The 17,996-nt window shown below is 43.4% G+C and overlaps 1 protein-coding gene across 1 annotated transcript in view; it reads left to right on the top strand.

Annotated features, from left to right (window-relative positions):
- Positions 1 to 2,192: 2,192 nt before the first annotated feature.
- Positions 2,193 to 17,996, top strand: part of EFR3A (EFR3 homolog A) — a 284,658-nt gene continuing 268,854 nt past the window's right edge. The window contains exons 1-2 of the mRNA XM_082258096.1: positions 2,193 to 2,270; positions 15,717 to 15,780. Of these exons, the coding sequence (XP_082114222.1) occupies positions 15,771 to 15,780 (10 nt within the window). The 5' untranslated portion in view covers positions 2,193 to 2,270; positions 15,717 to 15,770. The remainder of the gene's footprint in view (positions 2,271 to 15,716; positions 15,781 to 17,996) is intronic.

Below are 17,996 nucleotides of genomic sequence, written 5' to 3' on the forward strand. Positions count from 1 at the left end.
TTAAGTAGCACACAGAGTTCAGGGGTCAGGATTAAGTAGCACACAGAGTTCAGGGGTCAGGATTAAGTAGCACACAGAGTTCAGGATTAAGGAGCAAACAGAGTTCAGGGATCAGGATTAAGGAGCACACAGAGTTCAGGGGTCAGGATTAAGTAGCACACAGAGTTCAGGGGTCAAGATTAAGTAGCACACAGAGTTCAGGGGTCAGGATTAAGTAGCACACAGAGTTCAGGGGTCGGGATTAAGTAGCACACAGAGTTCAGGGGTCGGGATTAAGTAGCACACAGAGTTCAGGGGTCGAGATTAAGTAGCACAAAGAGTTCAGGGGTCAGGATTAAGTAGCACACAGAGTTCAGGGGTCAGGATTAAGTAGCACACAGAGTTCAGGGGTCAGGATTAAGGAGCACACAGAGTTCAGGATTAAGGAGCAAACAGAGTTCAGGGATCAGGATTAAGGAGCACACAGAGTTCAGGGGTCAGGATTAAGTAGCACACAGAGTTCAGGGGTCAAGATTAAGTAGCACACAGAGTTCAGGGGTCAGGATTAAGTAGCACACAGAGTTCAGGGGTCGGGATTAAGTAGCACACAGAGTTCAGGGGTCGGGATTAAGTAGCACACAGAGTTCAGGGGTCGAGATTAAGTAGCACAAAGAGTTCAGGGGTCAGGATTAAGTAGCACACAGAGTTCAGGGGTCAGGATTAAGTAGTACACAGAGTTCAGGGGTCAGGATTAAGTAGCACACAGAGTTCAGGGGTCAGGATTAAGTAGCACACAGAGTTCAGGATTAAGGAGCAAACAGAGTTCAGGGATCAGGATTAAGGAGCACACAGAGTTCAGGGGTCAGGATTAAGTAGCACACAGAGTTCAGGGGTCAGGATTAAGTAGCACACAGAGTTCAGGGGTCAAGATTAAGTAGCACACAGAGTTCAGGGGTCAGGATTAAGTAGCACACAGAGTTCAGGGGTCGGGATTAGGTAGCACACAGAGTTCAGGGGTCGGGATTAAGTAGCACACAGAGTTCAGGGGTCAGAATTAAGTAGCATACAGAGTTCAGGATTAAGTAGCACACAGAGTTCAGAGGTCAGGATTATGTAACACAAAGAGTTAAGGGGTCAGGTCTGTGAGTGTGGTAGATTTTTTCACTGACTGGTCACAGAGTGATAGGTAGTAGGAGGGGACTGATTTGTGTGCGATATACTGTATACATTCAGCACACACCATAATGACCGCTAAACAAGCTCTGGGATTGCCACAATTGTGTCATCGCTCAATCCAGGAACAGAGAAAGATCTCCTCTCACTTCCTGGTGTGTCTACAGTACAGGAAGTGAACAGAAATCTTCCCAATGAGATAAGGCTTTCTTTATCATTGTACTATGAGCAGAGCCACTAATGCGGGGTACAACCAGCCCTGCTGTACTGGGTTGGGGCCCCCATTGGATCAGTGGGGGGATGTGTTTAGATCTTAGGCAGGATTTATTCTTGTATGGTGTACTGCTCAGTGTCCCCATAGGAAGATTTCCCCTCTCTTCCTGCTCTGGTGACACCCCACAATATAGGATTTACTTTCACTGATAATGGTAAACATTACCAATAGAGAGGGAGACTCTCTCTAATGAGGACACGAACAGCAAAAAAAACCCTGACAGGTGTTCTAACCCCTCACAAATCTATTTAAAAGTTTAAAAAAAGTTTTTCCTTTATACTTTAGTAGTACATTTCTTATAGAGGTCTGTATCTATATCTGTCTATATATCAGATGAAACAGATGGACAGCTGAAGACATTTGGGTCCATACAAGAGATAGTCCCAGGGACAATCAGGAACCATTTATTTCCTCTGACTAAAGCCTGAGAAATCAGGACACTTCCCAACAACATACAGACTAATAAAACTCCCCCTCTCAGATTGTCTCCAATATTCGGCCATATTGCAAAAGCCTCATGAATTAGAAATCCGCAGAGCTGGCCTTCAGGAACATGGCCGCCCTCACGGAAGCTCCGGATCCTAAACTGTCTTCTATGAACTCGCTCTCTAGCGCTCACTCTGAGTCTGTGTCACATGCCAACACACTCTGCAAAGTAACAACAACCGCCGCGGCCAATCAGGGCTCTCGTGCGGCCCATGCCCATTCATCCTCTCTGTGAAAGGCGCACAGTCATTGGCCGATCTCCATGTCAGTCTGTAAATGGGCGGGGCGGAGTGGGGAAGTGAGCAGCAGGGAGATCCTGGAATATCCTGGCAGTGCGAGGAGCGGCCAAGGCGGGCAGGTAGGTGGACGGGACCGGGGACAGATGTTCTCCGTCATGTATTAGACAGCCTGAGGCCGATCCCTGACATTGTAGAAGGACAGACCCGGATACATAGAGAGGGAGCTATCAATGTATGGCAGCCAATCAGCTTCTAGCTTTCATTTTCAAGGCTTAACTGAAGAAGCTGAAGATAGAAGCGATTGGTTACTAATTCACATCTGCTCTGATTTTTATACCCCTTCCCCCTGTATATAGTCTGCTATCATTGTATATAGTCTGTGCTATCATTGTATATAGTCTGTGCTATCATTGTATATAGTCTGTGCTATCATTGTATATAGTCTGTGCTATCATTGTATATAGTCTGTGCTATCATTGTATATAGTCTGTGTTATCATTGTATATAGTCTGTGCTATCATTGTATATAGTCTGTGCTATCATTGTATATAGTCTGTGTTATCATTGTATATAGTCTGTGCTATCATTGTATATAGTCTGTGCTATCATTGTATATAGTCTGTGTTATCATTGTATATAGTCTGTGTTATCATTGTATATAGTCTGTGCTATCATTGTATATAGTCTGTGTTATCATTGTATATAGTCTGTGCTATCATTGTATATAGTCTGTGTTATCATTGTATATAGTCTGTGTTATCATTGTATATAGTCTGTGTTATCATTGTATATAGTCTGTGTTATCATTGTATATAGTCTGTGCTATCATTGTATATAGTCTGTGTTATCATTGTATATAGTCTGTTATCATTGTATATAGTCTGTGTTATCATTGTATATAGTCTGTGTTATCATTGTATATAGTCTGTGTTATCATTGTATATAGTCTGTGCTATCATTGTATATAGTCTGTGTTATCATTGTATATAGTCTGTGCTATCATTGTATATAGTCTGTGCTATCATTGTATATAGTCTGTGCTATCATTGTATATAGTCTGTGTTATCATTGTATATAGTCTGTGTTATCATTGTATATAGTCTGTTATCATTGTATATAGTCTGTGCTATCATTGTATATAGTCTGTGTTATCATTGTATATAGTCTGTGTTATCATTGTATATAGTCTGTGCTATCATTGTATATAGTCTGTGTTATCATTGTATATAGTCTGTGCTATCATTGTATATAGTCTGTGTTATCATTGTATATAGTCTGTGTTATCATTGTATATAGTCTGTGCTATCATTGTATATAGTCTGTGTTATCATTGTATATAGTCTGTGTTATCATTGTATATAGTCTGTGCTATCATTGTATATAGTCTGTGTTATCATTGTATATAGTCTGTTATCATTGTATATAGTCTGTGTTATCATTGTATATAGTCTGTGTTATCATTGTATATAGTCTGTGTTATCATTGTATATAGTCTGTGCTATCATTGTATATAGTCTGTGTTATCATTGTATATAGTCTGTGCTATCATTGTATATAGTCTGTGCTATCATTGTATATAGTCTGTGCTATCATTGTATATAGTCTGTGTTATCATTGTATATAGTCTGTGTTATCATTGTATATAGTCTGTGCTATCATTGTATATAGTCTGTGTTATCATTGTATATAGTCTGTGTTATCATTGTATATAGTCTGCTATCGTATATAGTCTGTGTTATCATTCTATATAGTCTGTGTTATCATTGTATATAGTCTGCTATCATTGTATATAGTCTGTGTTATCATTGTATATAGTCTGTGTTATCATTGTGTATATAGTCTGTGTTATCATTGTATATAGTCTGTGTTATCATTGTATATAGTCTGTGCTATCATTGTATATAGTCTGCTATCATTGTATATAGTCTGTGCTATCATTGTATATAGTCTGTTATCATTGTATATAGTCTGTGTTATCATTGTATATAGTCTGTGCTATCATTGTATATAGTCTGTGCTATCATTGTATATAGTCTGTGCTATCATTGTATATAGTCTGTGTTATCATTGTATATAGTCTGTGTTATCATTGTATATAGTCTGTGCTATCATTGTATATAGTCTGTTATCATTGTATATAGTCTGTGTTATCATTGTATATAGTCTGTGCTATCATTGTATATAGTCTGTTATCATTGTATATAGTCTGTGTTATCATTGTATATAGTCTGTGCTATCATTGTATATAGTCTGTGTTATCATTGTATATAGTCTGTGCTATCATTGTATATAGTCTGTGCTATCATTGTATATAGTCTGTGCTATCATTGTATATAGTCTGTGTTATCATTGTATATAGTCTGTGTTGTCATTGTATATAGTCTGTGTTATCATTGTATATAGTCTGTGCTATCATTGTATATAGTCTGTGCTATCATTGTATATAGTCTGCTATCATTGTATATAGTCTGTGTTATCATTGTATATAGTCTGTGCTATCATTGTATATAGTCTGTTATCATTGTATATAGTCTGTGCTATCATTGTATATAGTCTGTGTTATCATTGTATATAGTCTGCTATCATTGTATATAGTCTGTGTTATCATTGTATATAGTCTGTGCTATCATTGTATATAGTCTGCTATCATTGTATATAGTCTGTGCTATCATTGTATATAGTCTGTGCTATCATTGTATATAGTCTGTGCTATCATTGTATATAGTCTGTGCTATCATTGTATATAGTCTGTGCTATCATTGTATATAGTCTGTGTTATCATTGTATATAGTCTGTGCTATCATTGTATATAGTCTGTGTTATCATTGTATATAGTCTGTGTTATCATTGTATATAGTCTGTGCTATCATTGTATATAGTCTGTTATCATTGTATATAGTCTGTGCTATCATTGTATATAGTCTGTGTTATCATTGTATATAGTCTGTGCTATCATTGTATATAGTCTGTGCTATCATTGTATATAGTCTGTGTTATCATTGTATATAGTCTGTGTTATCATTGTATATAGTCTGTGCTATCATTGTATATAGTCTGTGCTATCATTGTATATAGTCTGTTATCATTGTATATAGTCTGTGCTATCATTGTATATAGTCTGTGTTATCATTGTATATAGTCTGTGTTATCATTGTGTATATAGTCTGTGTTATCATTGTATATAGTCTGTGTTGTCATTGTATATAGTCTGTGTTGTCATTGTATATAGTCTGTGTTATCATTATGTACACAGTGCAGGTGTCAGGAGTATGTCATGTACAAAGCTCAGTGCTCTCAGGAGTATGTCATGCGCAGGGGTCAGGAGGATGCCATGCGCAGAGCGCAGGGGTCAGGAGGATGCCATGCGCAGAGCGCAGGGGTCAGGAGGATGTCATGCGCAGAGCGCAGGGGTCAGGAGGATGTCATGCGCAGAGCGCAGGGGTCAGGAGGATGTCATGCGCAGAGCGCAGGGGTCAGGAGGATGCCATGCGCAGAGCGCAGGGGTCAGGAGGATGCCATGCGCAGAGCGCAGGGGTCAGGAGGATGCCATGCGCAGAGCGCAGGGGTCAGGAGGATGCCATGCGCAGAGCGCAGGGGTCAGGAGGATGCCATGCGCAGAGCGCAGGGGTCAGGAGGATGTCATGCGCAGAGCGCAGGGGTCAGGAGGATGTCATGCGCAGAGCGCAGGGGTCAGGAGGATGCCATGCGCAGAGCGCAGGGGTCAGGAGGATGCCATGCGCAGAGCGCAGGGGTCAGGAGGATGCCATGCGCAGAGCGCAGGGGCCAGGAGGATGCCATGCGCAGAGCGCAGGGGTCAGGAGGATGTCATGCCAAGGGGCCAGGGGTATATCATGTGCAGAGTGCAGGGGCCGGGAGAACATCGTGGGCTGAGTGGAGGGTCGGGATGGGGGCCGTGTGCAGAGTACAGCCTGCTGAGTGATTGCTATGGATTGCAGCATCTTGCAGATTATCATTTGTATTGCCACAATGAATGAGTGAGTGGGTTGGGGGAATGGGAATGAATGAGTGAGTGAGTTGGGGGAAGGGGAATGAGTGAGTGAGTTGGGGGAAGGGGAATGAGTGAGTTGGGGGAAGGGGAATGAATGAGTGAGTTGGGGGAAGGGGAATGGGAATGAATGAATGAGTGAGTTGGGGGCGAATGGAAATGAATGAGTGAGTTGGGGGGGAATGAGTGAGTTGGGGGGGGGGAATGGGAATGAATGAGTGAGTTGGGGGAATGAATGAGTGAGTTGTGGGAATGAATGAGTGAGTTGGGGGGGAATGGGAATGAATGAGCGAGTTGGGGGGATGGGAATGAATGAGCGAGTTGGGGGGGGGATGGGAATGAATGAGTGAGTTCGGGGGGGGGGGAATGGGAATGAATGAGTGAGTTCGGGGGGGGATGGGAATGAATGAGTGAGTTCGGGGGGGGGGAATGGGAATGAATGAGTGAGTTGGGGGAATGAATGAGCGAGTTGGGGGAAGGGGAATGAATGAGTGAGTTGGGGGGGAATGGAAATGAATGAGTGAGTTGGGGGGGAATGGAAATGAATGAGTGAGTTGGGGGGGAATGGAAATGAATGAGTGAGTTGGGGGGAATGGAAATGAATGAGTGAGTTGGGGGGAATGGAAATAAATGAGTGAGTTGGGGGGGGGGGGAATGGGAATGAATGAGTGAGTTCGGGGGGGGGGGAATGGGAATGAATGAGTGAGTTCGGGGGGGGGGGAATGGGAATGAATGAGTGAGTTCGGGGGGGGGGGAATGGGAATGAATGAGTGAGTTGGGGGGGGGGATGGGAATGAATGAGTGAGTTGGGGGGGGGGATGGGAATGAATGAGTGAGTTGGGGGAATGAATGAGTGAGTTGGGGGAAGGGGAATGAATGAGTGAGTTGGGGGGGGGATGGGAATGAATGAGTGAGTTGGGGGAATGAATGAGTGAGTTGGGGGAAGGGGAATGAATGAGTGAGTTGGGGGGAATGGAAATAAATGAGTGAGTTGGGGGGGGGGGAATGGGAATGAATGAGTGAGTTGGGGGGGAATGAATGAGTGAGTTGGAGGAATGGGAATGTCATTGGCCATGAAGTGATAAGGATTGCTGCACATTATCATTGTCTCATGGATCCCAGTAATCTCTAGCAGTAGGCTTCCCTATAAAGTCTGTTACAAGGGAAGCAGCCATCGCCCGGCTGAAGGGCAGCATACTGATCTTCACAGTCCCCTCTCTGCTCAGTGCGGGACTCCACCCTCCTCTACCAGAAGGGGGATCCTTATCAGTGATGAGCTCCCGGGATGACATCACAGAGGTGACTCGCACTGCACTGCACTGCACAGCAGAATGAAGAGTTTAAAGAAGTTGTAAAGTCAGAAGGTTTTTTCATCTCAATGCATTTTATGCATTAAAGTGGTTGTGAACCGCTGGTTACTTCTTCTTTTTTTTTTTTGGGACGTGTAAGGTAAAGGCATAATGTGCTAGTAGGCATTACATACTAGCACATTATGTGACACTTACCTGAAAACGAAGCCCTTCAGCAATGTGATGTCACTGGAGGCATCGTCCATTTTCTCCCAGTCTTCCTTCTGGGTCCGCGGACTCGGGCTGTGTGACAGACCGGAGCCGCGATGACGTCACTCCGCGCATGCCCGGGGAAGTCGTCATTCATGGCACAGGTGTCTGTAGGGACGGCACGGGCGGTCGTTCATTCAGGGCGCATGCCCCGATGACATCATAGGCTGCATGCACTGTAAATAGAATATCCTCAACAGATATTTACACTTCCTATAGGGAAGCCTTATTATAGACTTACCTATGGTACAAATTATTCTTTAGGCTTTACTTCCTCTTTAAGATAAAAAAATAAATAAAAATCTTCGGGGTGTAGCAGCCCCCCTAAAACTTATCTGAGGTCCTCCTTTGTCCAGCGATGTCACATGTCAGCACACTCTGCTAAGTAACAGCCGCGGCCAATCAGGGCTCTCGTGCGGCCCATGCCCATTCATCCTCTCTGTGAAAGGCACATAGTCATTGGCCGGTCTCCATGTCCGTCTGTGAGTGGGCGATGTCCTTGAGTCACTTGGGAGTCAGGAACTCTCCCTCCTGATTGGCTGGGACACAGCCGCAGCGCCATTGGTACCCACGGTTGTCAATCAAAGTCAGTTAGCCAATCATGAGAGAGAGGCGGTGGGGCGGAACGGCAGCCCCGTTTCTAAATGGAAGCTGTGACTCGGCTCGGTGCCCCCATAGCAAGCTGCTGCCCCATAGGGATGCATGGAGGATCAGATCCGGTCCGCCTAAAAAAACTGACAGGCCGATCTGATTGGATCGTTCCTGTGAAAGGACCCTTAGTTTTAGCGCTGCTAGTGTGATCTTATTTTCAGAGGACACAAAGTGCTTTCTGAGTTATTTCACACACCTGCTGTATAATCATTGTTTATTTAACCACTTAAGCCCCGGAAGATTTTACCCCCTTTCTGACCAGGCCATATTTTGCGATTCAGCGCTACATTACTTTAACAGACAATTGCGCGGTCGTGCGACACTGTACCAAAATGAAATTTACATCCTTCCCCCCCCCCCACAAATAGAGCTTTCTTTTGGTGGTATTTGATCACCTGTGCGATTTTTGCGTTTTTTTTTTTTTTTTTTTTTTTTTTTTTTTTTTTTTTTTTTTGCTCTATAAACAAAAATCGAGCGACAATTTTGAAAAAAAAAAAACAATATTTTTCACATTCTGCTATATGACATTCTCCAAAAAAAAAAAAATGAATAATCTAAATTTTCTAACATTTTAGGCCAATTTGTTTTCTGCTACATATTTTTGGTACAAAAAAAATCGCAATAAGCGTGTTTTGATTGGTCTGTGCAAAAGTTTACTAACTATTATGTTCTTTTTCTTTTTTTTTTTTTTACTAGTAATGGTGGCGAATTGCGATTGTTGTTTTTTTTTTTTTTTGCTGGACTGCGACATTGCGGCGGACAGATTGGACCCCTAACTGACATTTTTGACACTTTTGAGGGTACCAGTGACATTACTACAGTAATCAGTGCTAAAAATATGCACTGTTACTGTACTAATGACACTGGCAGGAAATGGGTTAACACTGTGGGTGATCAAGGAGTTAAATACATGCCTCATTCTTTTTGACTTTTGTGTGTGTGGTGGGGGGGGGGGAGGGGGTTCTGTGACACAGAGAGATCGCAGGTTCAGCTATGCTGAATCTGCTAATCTCTTCCTGTCTGTCACTGAAAAGATCCGCCTGCTTTATTTACAAAAGCAGGCGGGTCTTCTCACCGTTTCCCGGTCGATCAGGGGAGGAAGGCTGCGATTGCCGCCTCTCCTCCCCCCGGCCCGACTTCCGCTGCGTCGCTGAAATCACTTCCCCTCCAGTGACGTAGGTCTACGTCGCTGGACCCAGGGGAGCCGCACTGCTGCAGTAATATTTCTGTGGGCGGTCAGCAAGTGGTTAATAGCAGCTGCTGTACCTTTACAAGGTTATTCATTTAAATTTCTATTATTTTTATGATATATTTCATAGCGCTGGGTGAGTGGGGTATAGTAGTTTTACATACACTTTGACCTTGCTCCTTTTGAGAAGTTAAAATCAGTATTTTTTTTTTACTAGAAAATTACTTGGAACCCCCAAACGTTTATTTATATATATATATATTTTTAGCAGAGACCCTAGAGAATAAAATGAGAGATCGTTGCAATACTTTATCACACTGTATTTGCGCAGCGGTCTTACAAACGCAATTTTTTGGGGAAAAAAAAAATAAATTTTTGAATTAGAAAATAGGAAAACAGTAAAGTTAGCCCAATTTTTTTTTCTATAATGTGAAAGATAATGTTACCTCGAGTAAATAGATACCCAACATGTCATGCTTCAAAATTGCACACGTTCGTGGAATAGCGACAAACATTGGTACTTAATCATCTCCATAGGCGATGCTTTAAAAAATGTCTAAAGGTTACCAGTTTAGCGTTACAGAGGAGGTCTAGGGCTCAAATTATTGCTCTAGCGATCGCGGTGATACCTCCGTTTACATATGTGGGCGAAACTTGCATATGCGTTCGATTCGGCGCACAAGCTCGGAGGCACGGGGCGCTAGGGCTGCACGATATTGGGGAAAAAAGTATATTGCGATATTTCGTTTTTAACGATCTATATCGCGATATTTCTCCCAGACAGTCTCCGGAGGAGGGATCCGTTAGCAGAGCTCAGCTTTCTGCCAGGGGATCCACCACACTCGTAGAACTTCTCCCGCCCGAGCCTTGTGTCGGAGCCGGAGTGTAGAGGAAGCAGGCTGTCGGTAGCAGCCTTTGTCCCGCGGTGCTCCTCCGCCATGCTCCAGACATCCCTCCCCCCTCTCCTGCTGCAAACACTGTAGCCTCTCCGCCGCCATGCAATCCGCCCCGTACTCCAGCCCTCCCAGCTCTCCCTCTTAGTCAACAGCCGACCATTACTCCGCCCTGCTCCGCCCATTGTCCATTGAAAAAGATTACAGCCTGATCCCGCCCCCGATGCAGCCAGGAGAGACAATGGGCGGAGCAGGGCGGAGTAATGGTCGGCTGGATACTAGAGGCAGAGCTGGGAGGGAAGTGTGGGACGGATGCAATCACTGCGAGTCCTCCTCCTCCTCCCCCCGAGTCCTGACTTCTTCCCCACCCTGCCTAAAGCCTGAATATCGTGGCTTCGGCGATATGAATATCGCCCGTGCCTGCAGAACGATAGTCGATATCACATCGACTATCGTTCAGCCCTACGGGGCGCTCCTAAATTTTTCTTTTTCTTTTTTAGTTTTACACTGTCCCTTCCTTTTTTTTTTTTTTTTTTTTTTTCACATCTTTGATCACTTTTATTCCTATTACAAGGAATGTAAATATCCCTTGTAATAGAAAAAGGCAGGACAGGTCCTCTTTAATGTAAGATCTGGGGTCAAAAATACTTCAGATCTCACATCTACGCTTAAAAGAAAAAAAAAAAAAGGTCCCTTTTTTTTTTTTTTGTTTCAGCATGAAAAAATGAATGAGTGAATTGGGGGAAGGGGAGTGAATGAATGAGTGAGTTGGAGGAGAGAGAATGAATGAGTGAATTGGGGGGAAGGAGAATTAAAAAAATGGGCCCTTTTAGGCCATTGGAAGGAAGCGACGTATGACGTCACTCCGTTCCTCCAAGGCCATAGAGTGCCCTCACTCGACTTCCTGCCTAGGACCTGAAAGGACCGGATCGTTTTCCCTGTTACCAACGACTAGGAAGCGGCAGGGGGGGGGGGAGGCACCTCTCTCACCGCCCATAAAAGTGATCCCGCGGCTATCTGCTGCCATAACATCCGTATAATGTTATATGTTATATTATATATATCCGTATAACATCAAAGTAGCGACGTAAAACTGCGGCGGGCGGGCGGTCCGGAAGTGGTTAAAAATGCCATCATGTTATACTTACCTCCTCTGTGCAGTTGGTTTTGGACAGGGCAGCCCGGATCCTCCTCTTCTCGGGTCCCCTGCTGGTGCTCCTGGCCCCTGCTTGCTATGGGGGCACCCGAGCCGAGCTGCTGCTCTGTGTGTTGTTTCAGACACCGAGCTGTGGCTTGGCCCTGCCTTCTTTCTCTCCTCATTGGCTCACTAACATTAATTGACAGCAGGGGGAGCCAATGGTGCCAGCTGCTGTGTCCCAGCCAATCAGGAGGAAGAGTCCCAGGCAGCTGAGTCTCTTGTGCAACATCACTGCATTTTTTTTGTCTTCATGCAAAGAATGCATTAACCAACTGCCTAACGACGATTTACGTTGGCAGTCAGACCCTCACAGGCAAAGTGACGTAGGTCTACGTCGCTAGCCTGTGAGGCTCTAGGGAGCGAGCGCGCACCGACGGAGGCGCGCTCCCGCTCGCTCACGGACCCCCCGTGCGTGTGCCCGGCAGACCCGATGTCCGCCGGGCACTCGCGATTGTCTGTTACAGCGGGAGAAAGGCAGGCGGCTAATGTAAACAAAGCCGCCTGTCATTCTTCCCTGTGTAGGAATGGAGATCATACGGTTCTGCTATGTAGAACCGTTGATCTCTGTTCTTACACCTCAAGCCACAACCAATCACAGTTAGACGCACGCCCCTAGGGACACACTTAACCCCTCCCTCTCAAAAAAAGTTAACCCCTTCCCTGCCAGTGTCATTTTTATAGTAACAGTGCATATGTATAGCACTGATTACTGCAGTAATGTCACTGGTACCCCCAAAAGTGTCAAAAATGTCAGTCAAGGGTCCGATCTGTCCGCTGCAATGTCGCAGTACCGCAAAAAAAATCGCAGATCAAATATTGTTATTTTTTCAAAATTGTCGCTCTTTTTTTATTTATAGCGCATGATCAAAAAATCGCAGAGGTGATCAAATACCACCAAAAGAAAGCTCTGTTTGTGGGAAAAAAAGGACGTCAAATTAGTTTAGGTACAGCGTCACACGACCCCACAATCGTCCGTTAAACTCACGCAGTGCCGAATCGCAAAATAGGCCCTGGTCAGGAAGGGGGTAAAATCTTCCGGGGCTTAAGTGGTTAAGTTTAAAAAAACAAAAACAAAAAAAAAAACCTTCTTCTGCCTTTTAGAATCACTTTATAGTTGAACTATGGGCAAAACTTTTTTTACTTTGGATAGAGTAAAGTTGGATACACACTATACAATTTTTTTTTTTTTTTTTTTCCCTTTAGATTTACCAAAACCATATAATATGAAGTCAAACCTCCAGGGCCGGGACAGGGGATGGGCAGAAGGGACGGCTGCCCTGGGCACTGTGAGGTGGGGGGGTCCCATAAGGAGATTGGAGGGGAGGAGATTTGTGTCGGAAGGGGGAGTTTGGAGGGGTTGGCAGGGGGTAAGTATTGTTCTAAGAGGGGAAATTTGGGGGGATTTGAAGTGTGTGGGAATAGGGGGGGGGGGATATATGTACAAGGAGGGGGAATTTTAGGAGTAGAGGAATTGTGCTGGGGGGGGGGGGGCAAAGATTTGCGGGATCCTGCATCGCATTGAAGTTCACACTGCCATATGCGAATCGCTGGGAATGTCAATACAAAGTTAGTGACACCCCCAGATCAGTTTGCATATCGCAGTGCGAACTGTCAGTTCAGACATTATTCGGATTGCATAGGTGTGAACCACCATGCGATCCGATTCTGCTGCGGACCCAAAAAAAAAGGGTACTGTGCGTGTTCAGTCTGAATCCGATGCAAATTCAGCCATAAAATGTGCATGGCTGAATTCGCATCGCACAGACACCGCATGTGATTTTCAGGGCAGTGCCCTCCGAATCACATGTGATGTCTGACATCACTATAGTGTGAATCGGGACTCAGTGTCACTTTAAGGGATTCTCTGAGAACAGAGATATAGGAAGTTCAGCTGCCGTATTGTTATGAAGGTGGGGGCTTTATGGAGGATTAGGATGATCCTTCTTCTCCTGCCTTGACCCGTGCTGCCAATGCTCTGCCTATGTAATGGACCAGATTTGTTTCATGAAAGTGCAACAGTGGCAACTTCTCATCATTGTAGTTTGCAATCTCGGATGCTTATCACTGTCCAGTAGAGCTGCACGATTCTGGATAAAATGAGAAGCACAATTTTTTTTGCTTAGAATAAAGATCACCATTCTCTGCCGATTCTTGGGGGAACATCATCTTTTACATTTATACCAAAAAATGTGGCTAACTTTACTGTTTTTTTTTTTTTTTTTTTTTTTAATTCATTAAAGTGTATTCTTTCCTAAAAAACTGCATTTGAAAGAATTCTGTGCAAATACAGTGTGACATAAAAACATAAAAGATTGCAACGATCGGCATTTTATTCTCTAGGGTCTCTGCTTAAAAAAAATAAATAAATAAATAAATATAAATATGTGTGTGTGTGTATGTGTGTGTGTGTGTGTGTGTGTGTGTGTATATATATATATATATATATATATATATATATATATATATATATATACTGTATTGACAGGTCACTGTTGCTTTTATTGATGTATAAGTTTTTAACCACTTTACCACCGAAGGATTTTGCTGTCTTACGTAAGTCTGGGCCACTTTTTGCCATTCGACGCTGTGCGACTTTACCTGACAATTGCACGGTCGTGCGAGGCTGTACCAAAACGAAATTGATGTCCTTTTTCCCCCACAAACAGAGCTTTCTTTTGGTGGTATTTGATCACCTGTGCGATTTTTTACTTTTTGCGCTATAAACAAAAAAAGAGCGACGATTTTGAAAAAATAACAATATTTTTCACATTTTTTTTATATGAAATTCCCCCCCCCCCCCAAAAAAAATGTAAAAATCTAATTTTTTTTTAAATTTTAGGCCAATTTGTTTTCTGCCACATATTTTTGGTAAAAAAATCGCAATAAGCGTATTTTGATTGGTTTGCGCAAAAGTTATTGCGTTACTAACTAAGGGAAAGATTTCTGTCCTTTTTTATTTTATTTATTTTTTAACGAGTAATGGCAGCGATCTGTGACTTTTTTTGCGGGACTGCGACATTGCGGAGGACAGATCGGACCCTTGACTGACTTTTATTACACTTTTGGGGGTACCAGTGACATTACTGCAGTAATCAGTGCTATACATATGCACTGTTACTGTAAAAATGACACTGGCAGGGAAGGGGTTAATTTTATTGGAGAGGGAGGGGTTAATGTATGCCTGGTGCTTACTAACGTCTGTGGGGGGAGGAGACTGAGTGACACAGGGACAGATCGGATGTTCAGCTATGCTGAACCCTGCAATCTGTCCCTGCCTGTCACTTAGGAGATCCGCCCGCTTTGTTTACACAAGCGGGCGGATCTCTAAACTCGATTCCCCGACGATCGGGGAAGAGCGGCAGTGATCACCGCCTCTCCTCCCCTGGCCCGACTCCAGCTGTGACTGAATACAGCGGGAGCGAGCCGGCGGCGCGCACGCACGCCGCCCACAAGGGGAGGGGTCCAGCGACACGGGAACGAGACACTTTGCCGCAGTACAGTCAATGTGACCGGTCGGCAAGTGGTTAATGAATACAATTTTTTGTTTTGCATTTTAATAATTTTAGTATCCATTTCCTTATTTTTTGAGTAGTGTGTGGCACCTCAAAGTCGTCCTCCTTTCCCTTTTTTTTTTTTTTAATATATAATCGCTATAATTTGCAGGCTTGTAGTGTGATAAAACATTGATTCTGGCCTATGACTGTCATTGTGCAGAAAAAGTATTTGTTTTGCATAAGCTCCCAATCCTGTACAAAAGGGTACGAATAAATAAAAATGTGTTTTGATAGTCGCTTCGTCCTTCTTCCACTGTGATTTGCACAGATTTACAGTTTTGCATGTGGAGTGTGACGTTTGCTCAGCTCTATGACCGTCTGTGGGTTACTTTACAAAGAAGGGCAGACGGTAAGGAAGTGCCGGTTGCCGTAACCCATAGCAGCCAATTGGAAGTCCTTTATTTTATTTGATGACTGTAAAATGGAATGTGACCGGATTACTGCCCTTTACCATTATTTCTGATGTTTATTTTTTTTCATAATAAAAACTAATTTTGTTTTACATTTCTCTGCAGGCTTGACGGTCCCTTTATCCCCAACCGCTAGGATAGTCTGCCTGTTGTAAAGACATGCCTGCAGGTAAGGGAATGCACGGCTTATATTTTTATGTGGACTTTCTGTTTTGTAAGGCAAGTGAAAATGAATTATTTGCATATATTAGGCAGAGTTCACCTTACAGAAGGGATCGGAATCCGGCTGTGATTATTATCTGCCCTCTCGTTTTGGTTTCCACCTTCTAGACAGACTATGGAAAAAAATGGGCCAAGTCACTGCAGCGATCCTCCTGCTGGAAATGACGTCAGGGCTCTTGCACACAGACGCAAAATACTGTGCATTGAGATCTATCATGCCTACCTTTTTTTTTTTTTTATGGAGCTGAAAATAGTTTCTTATTTATGCTATGGGTCCATGTACACACAGTAATCAGAATCTGCCTCTACTGTCCTGTACAGTGCCTTGCGAAAGTATTCGGCCCCTTTGAACTTTTCGACCTTTTGCCACATTTCAGGCTTAAAACATAAAAATATATAAAACTGTATTTTTTTGTGAAGAATCAACAACAAGTGGGACACAATCATGAAGTGGAACGAAATTTATTGGATATTTCAATCTTTTTTAACAAATAAAAAACTGAAAAATTGGGCGTGCAAAATTATTCAGCCCCCTTAAGTTAATACTTTGTAGCGCCACCTTTTGCTGCGATTACAGCTGTAAGTCGCTTGGGGTATGTCTCTATCAGTTTTGCACATCGAGAGACTGAAATTTTTGCCCATTCCTCCTTGCAAAACAGCTCGAGCTCAGTGAGGTTGGATGGAGAGCGTTTGGGAACAGCAGTTTTCAGTTCTTTCCACAGATTCTCAATTGGATTCAGGTCTGGACTTTGACTTGGCCATTCTAACACCTGGATATGTTTATTTGTGAACCATTCCATTGTAGATTTTGCTTTATGTTTTGGATCATTGTCTTGTTGGAAGACAAATCTCCGTCCCAGTCTCAGGTCTTTTGCAGACTTCATCAGGTTTTCTTCCAGAATGGTCCTGTATTTGGCTCTTCCCATCAATTTTCACCATCTTCCCTGTCCCTGCTGAAGAAAAGCAGGCCCAAACCATGATGCTGCCACCACCATGTTTGACAGTGGGGATGGTGTGTTCAGGGTGATGAGCTGTGTTGCTCTTACGCCAAGCATAACGTTTTGCATTGTTGCCAAAAAGTTCGATTTTGGTTTCATCTGACCAGAGCACCTTCTTCCACATGTTTGGTGTCTCCCAGGTGGCTTGTGGCAAACTTTAAATTACACTTTTTATGGATATCTTTAAGAAATGGCTTTCTTCTTGCCACTCTTCCATAAAGGCCAGATTTGTGCAGTATACGACTGATTGTTGTCCTATGGACAGAGTCTCCCACCTCAGCTGTAGATCTCTGCAGTTTATCCAGAGTGATCATGGGCCTCTTGGCTGCATCTCTGATCAGTCTTCTCCTTGTATGAGCTGAAAGTTTAGAGGGACGGCCAGGTCTTCGTAGATTTGCAGGGGTCTGATACTCCTTCCATTTCAATATTATCGCTTGCACAGTGCTCCTTGGGATGTTTAAAGCTTGTGAAATCTTTTTGTATCCAAATCCGGCTTTAAACTTCTCCACAACAGTATCTCGGACCTGCCTGGTGTGTTCCTTGTTCTTCATGATGCTCTCTGCGCTTTAAACGGACCTCTGAGACTATCACAGTGCAGGTGCATTTATACAGAGACTTGATTACACACAGGTGGATTCTATTTATCATCATTAGTCATTTAGGTCATCATTGGATCATTCAGAGATCTTCACTGAACTTCTGGAGAGAGTTTGCTGCACTGAAAGTAAAGGGGCTGAATAATTTTGCACGCCCAATTTTTCAGTTTTTATTTGTTAACAAAGTTTGAAATATCCAATAAATTTTGTTCCACTTCATGATTGTGTCCCACTTGTTGATTCTTCACAAAAAATTACAGTTTTATATCTTTATGTTTGAAGCCTGAAATGTGGCAAAAGGTCGAAAAGTTCAAGGGGGCCAAATACTTACGCAAGGCACTGTATATTGACAGCATTTAATTAGGGCTGAAACAACTAATCGACAAAATCGATAATTACAATCGTTGTCAACGATTGTCATTATCGATTAGTTGTGCTGCTTTCCCCGACTGTCAGCGAGCTCCGTCTTTTCTGTGAAGCTGCAGCGTGCACACACTGTCTGTCTCTCTCTCACAGCACGGCTTCCGTGACCTCCCCCCTCCCCCCCTCCTTTCCTCTCCGCCCATTTC

Source organism: Pelophylax lessonae, assembly GCF_965119305.1.
Source record: "Pelophylax lessonae genome assembly, chromosome: 5".
Lineage (NCBI taxonomy): Eukaryota > Metazoa > Chordata > Amphibia > Anura > Ranidae > Pelophylax > Pelophylax lessonae.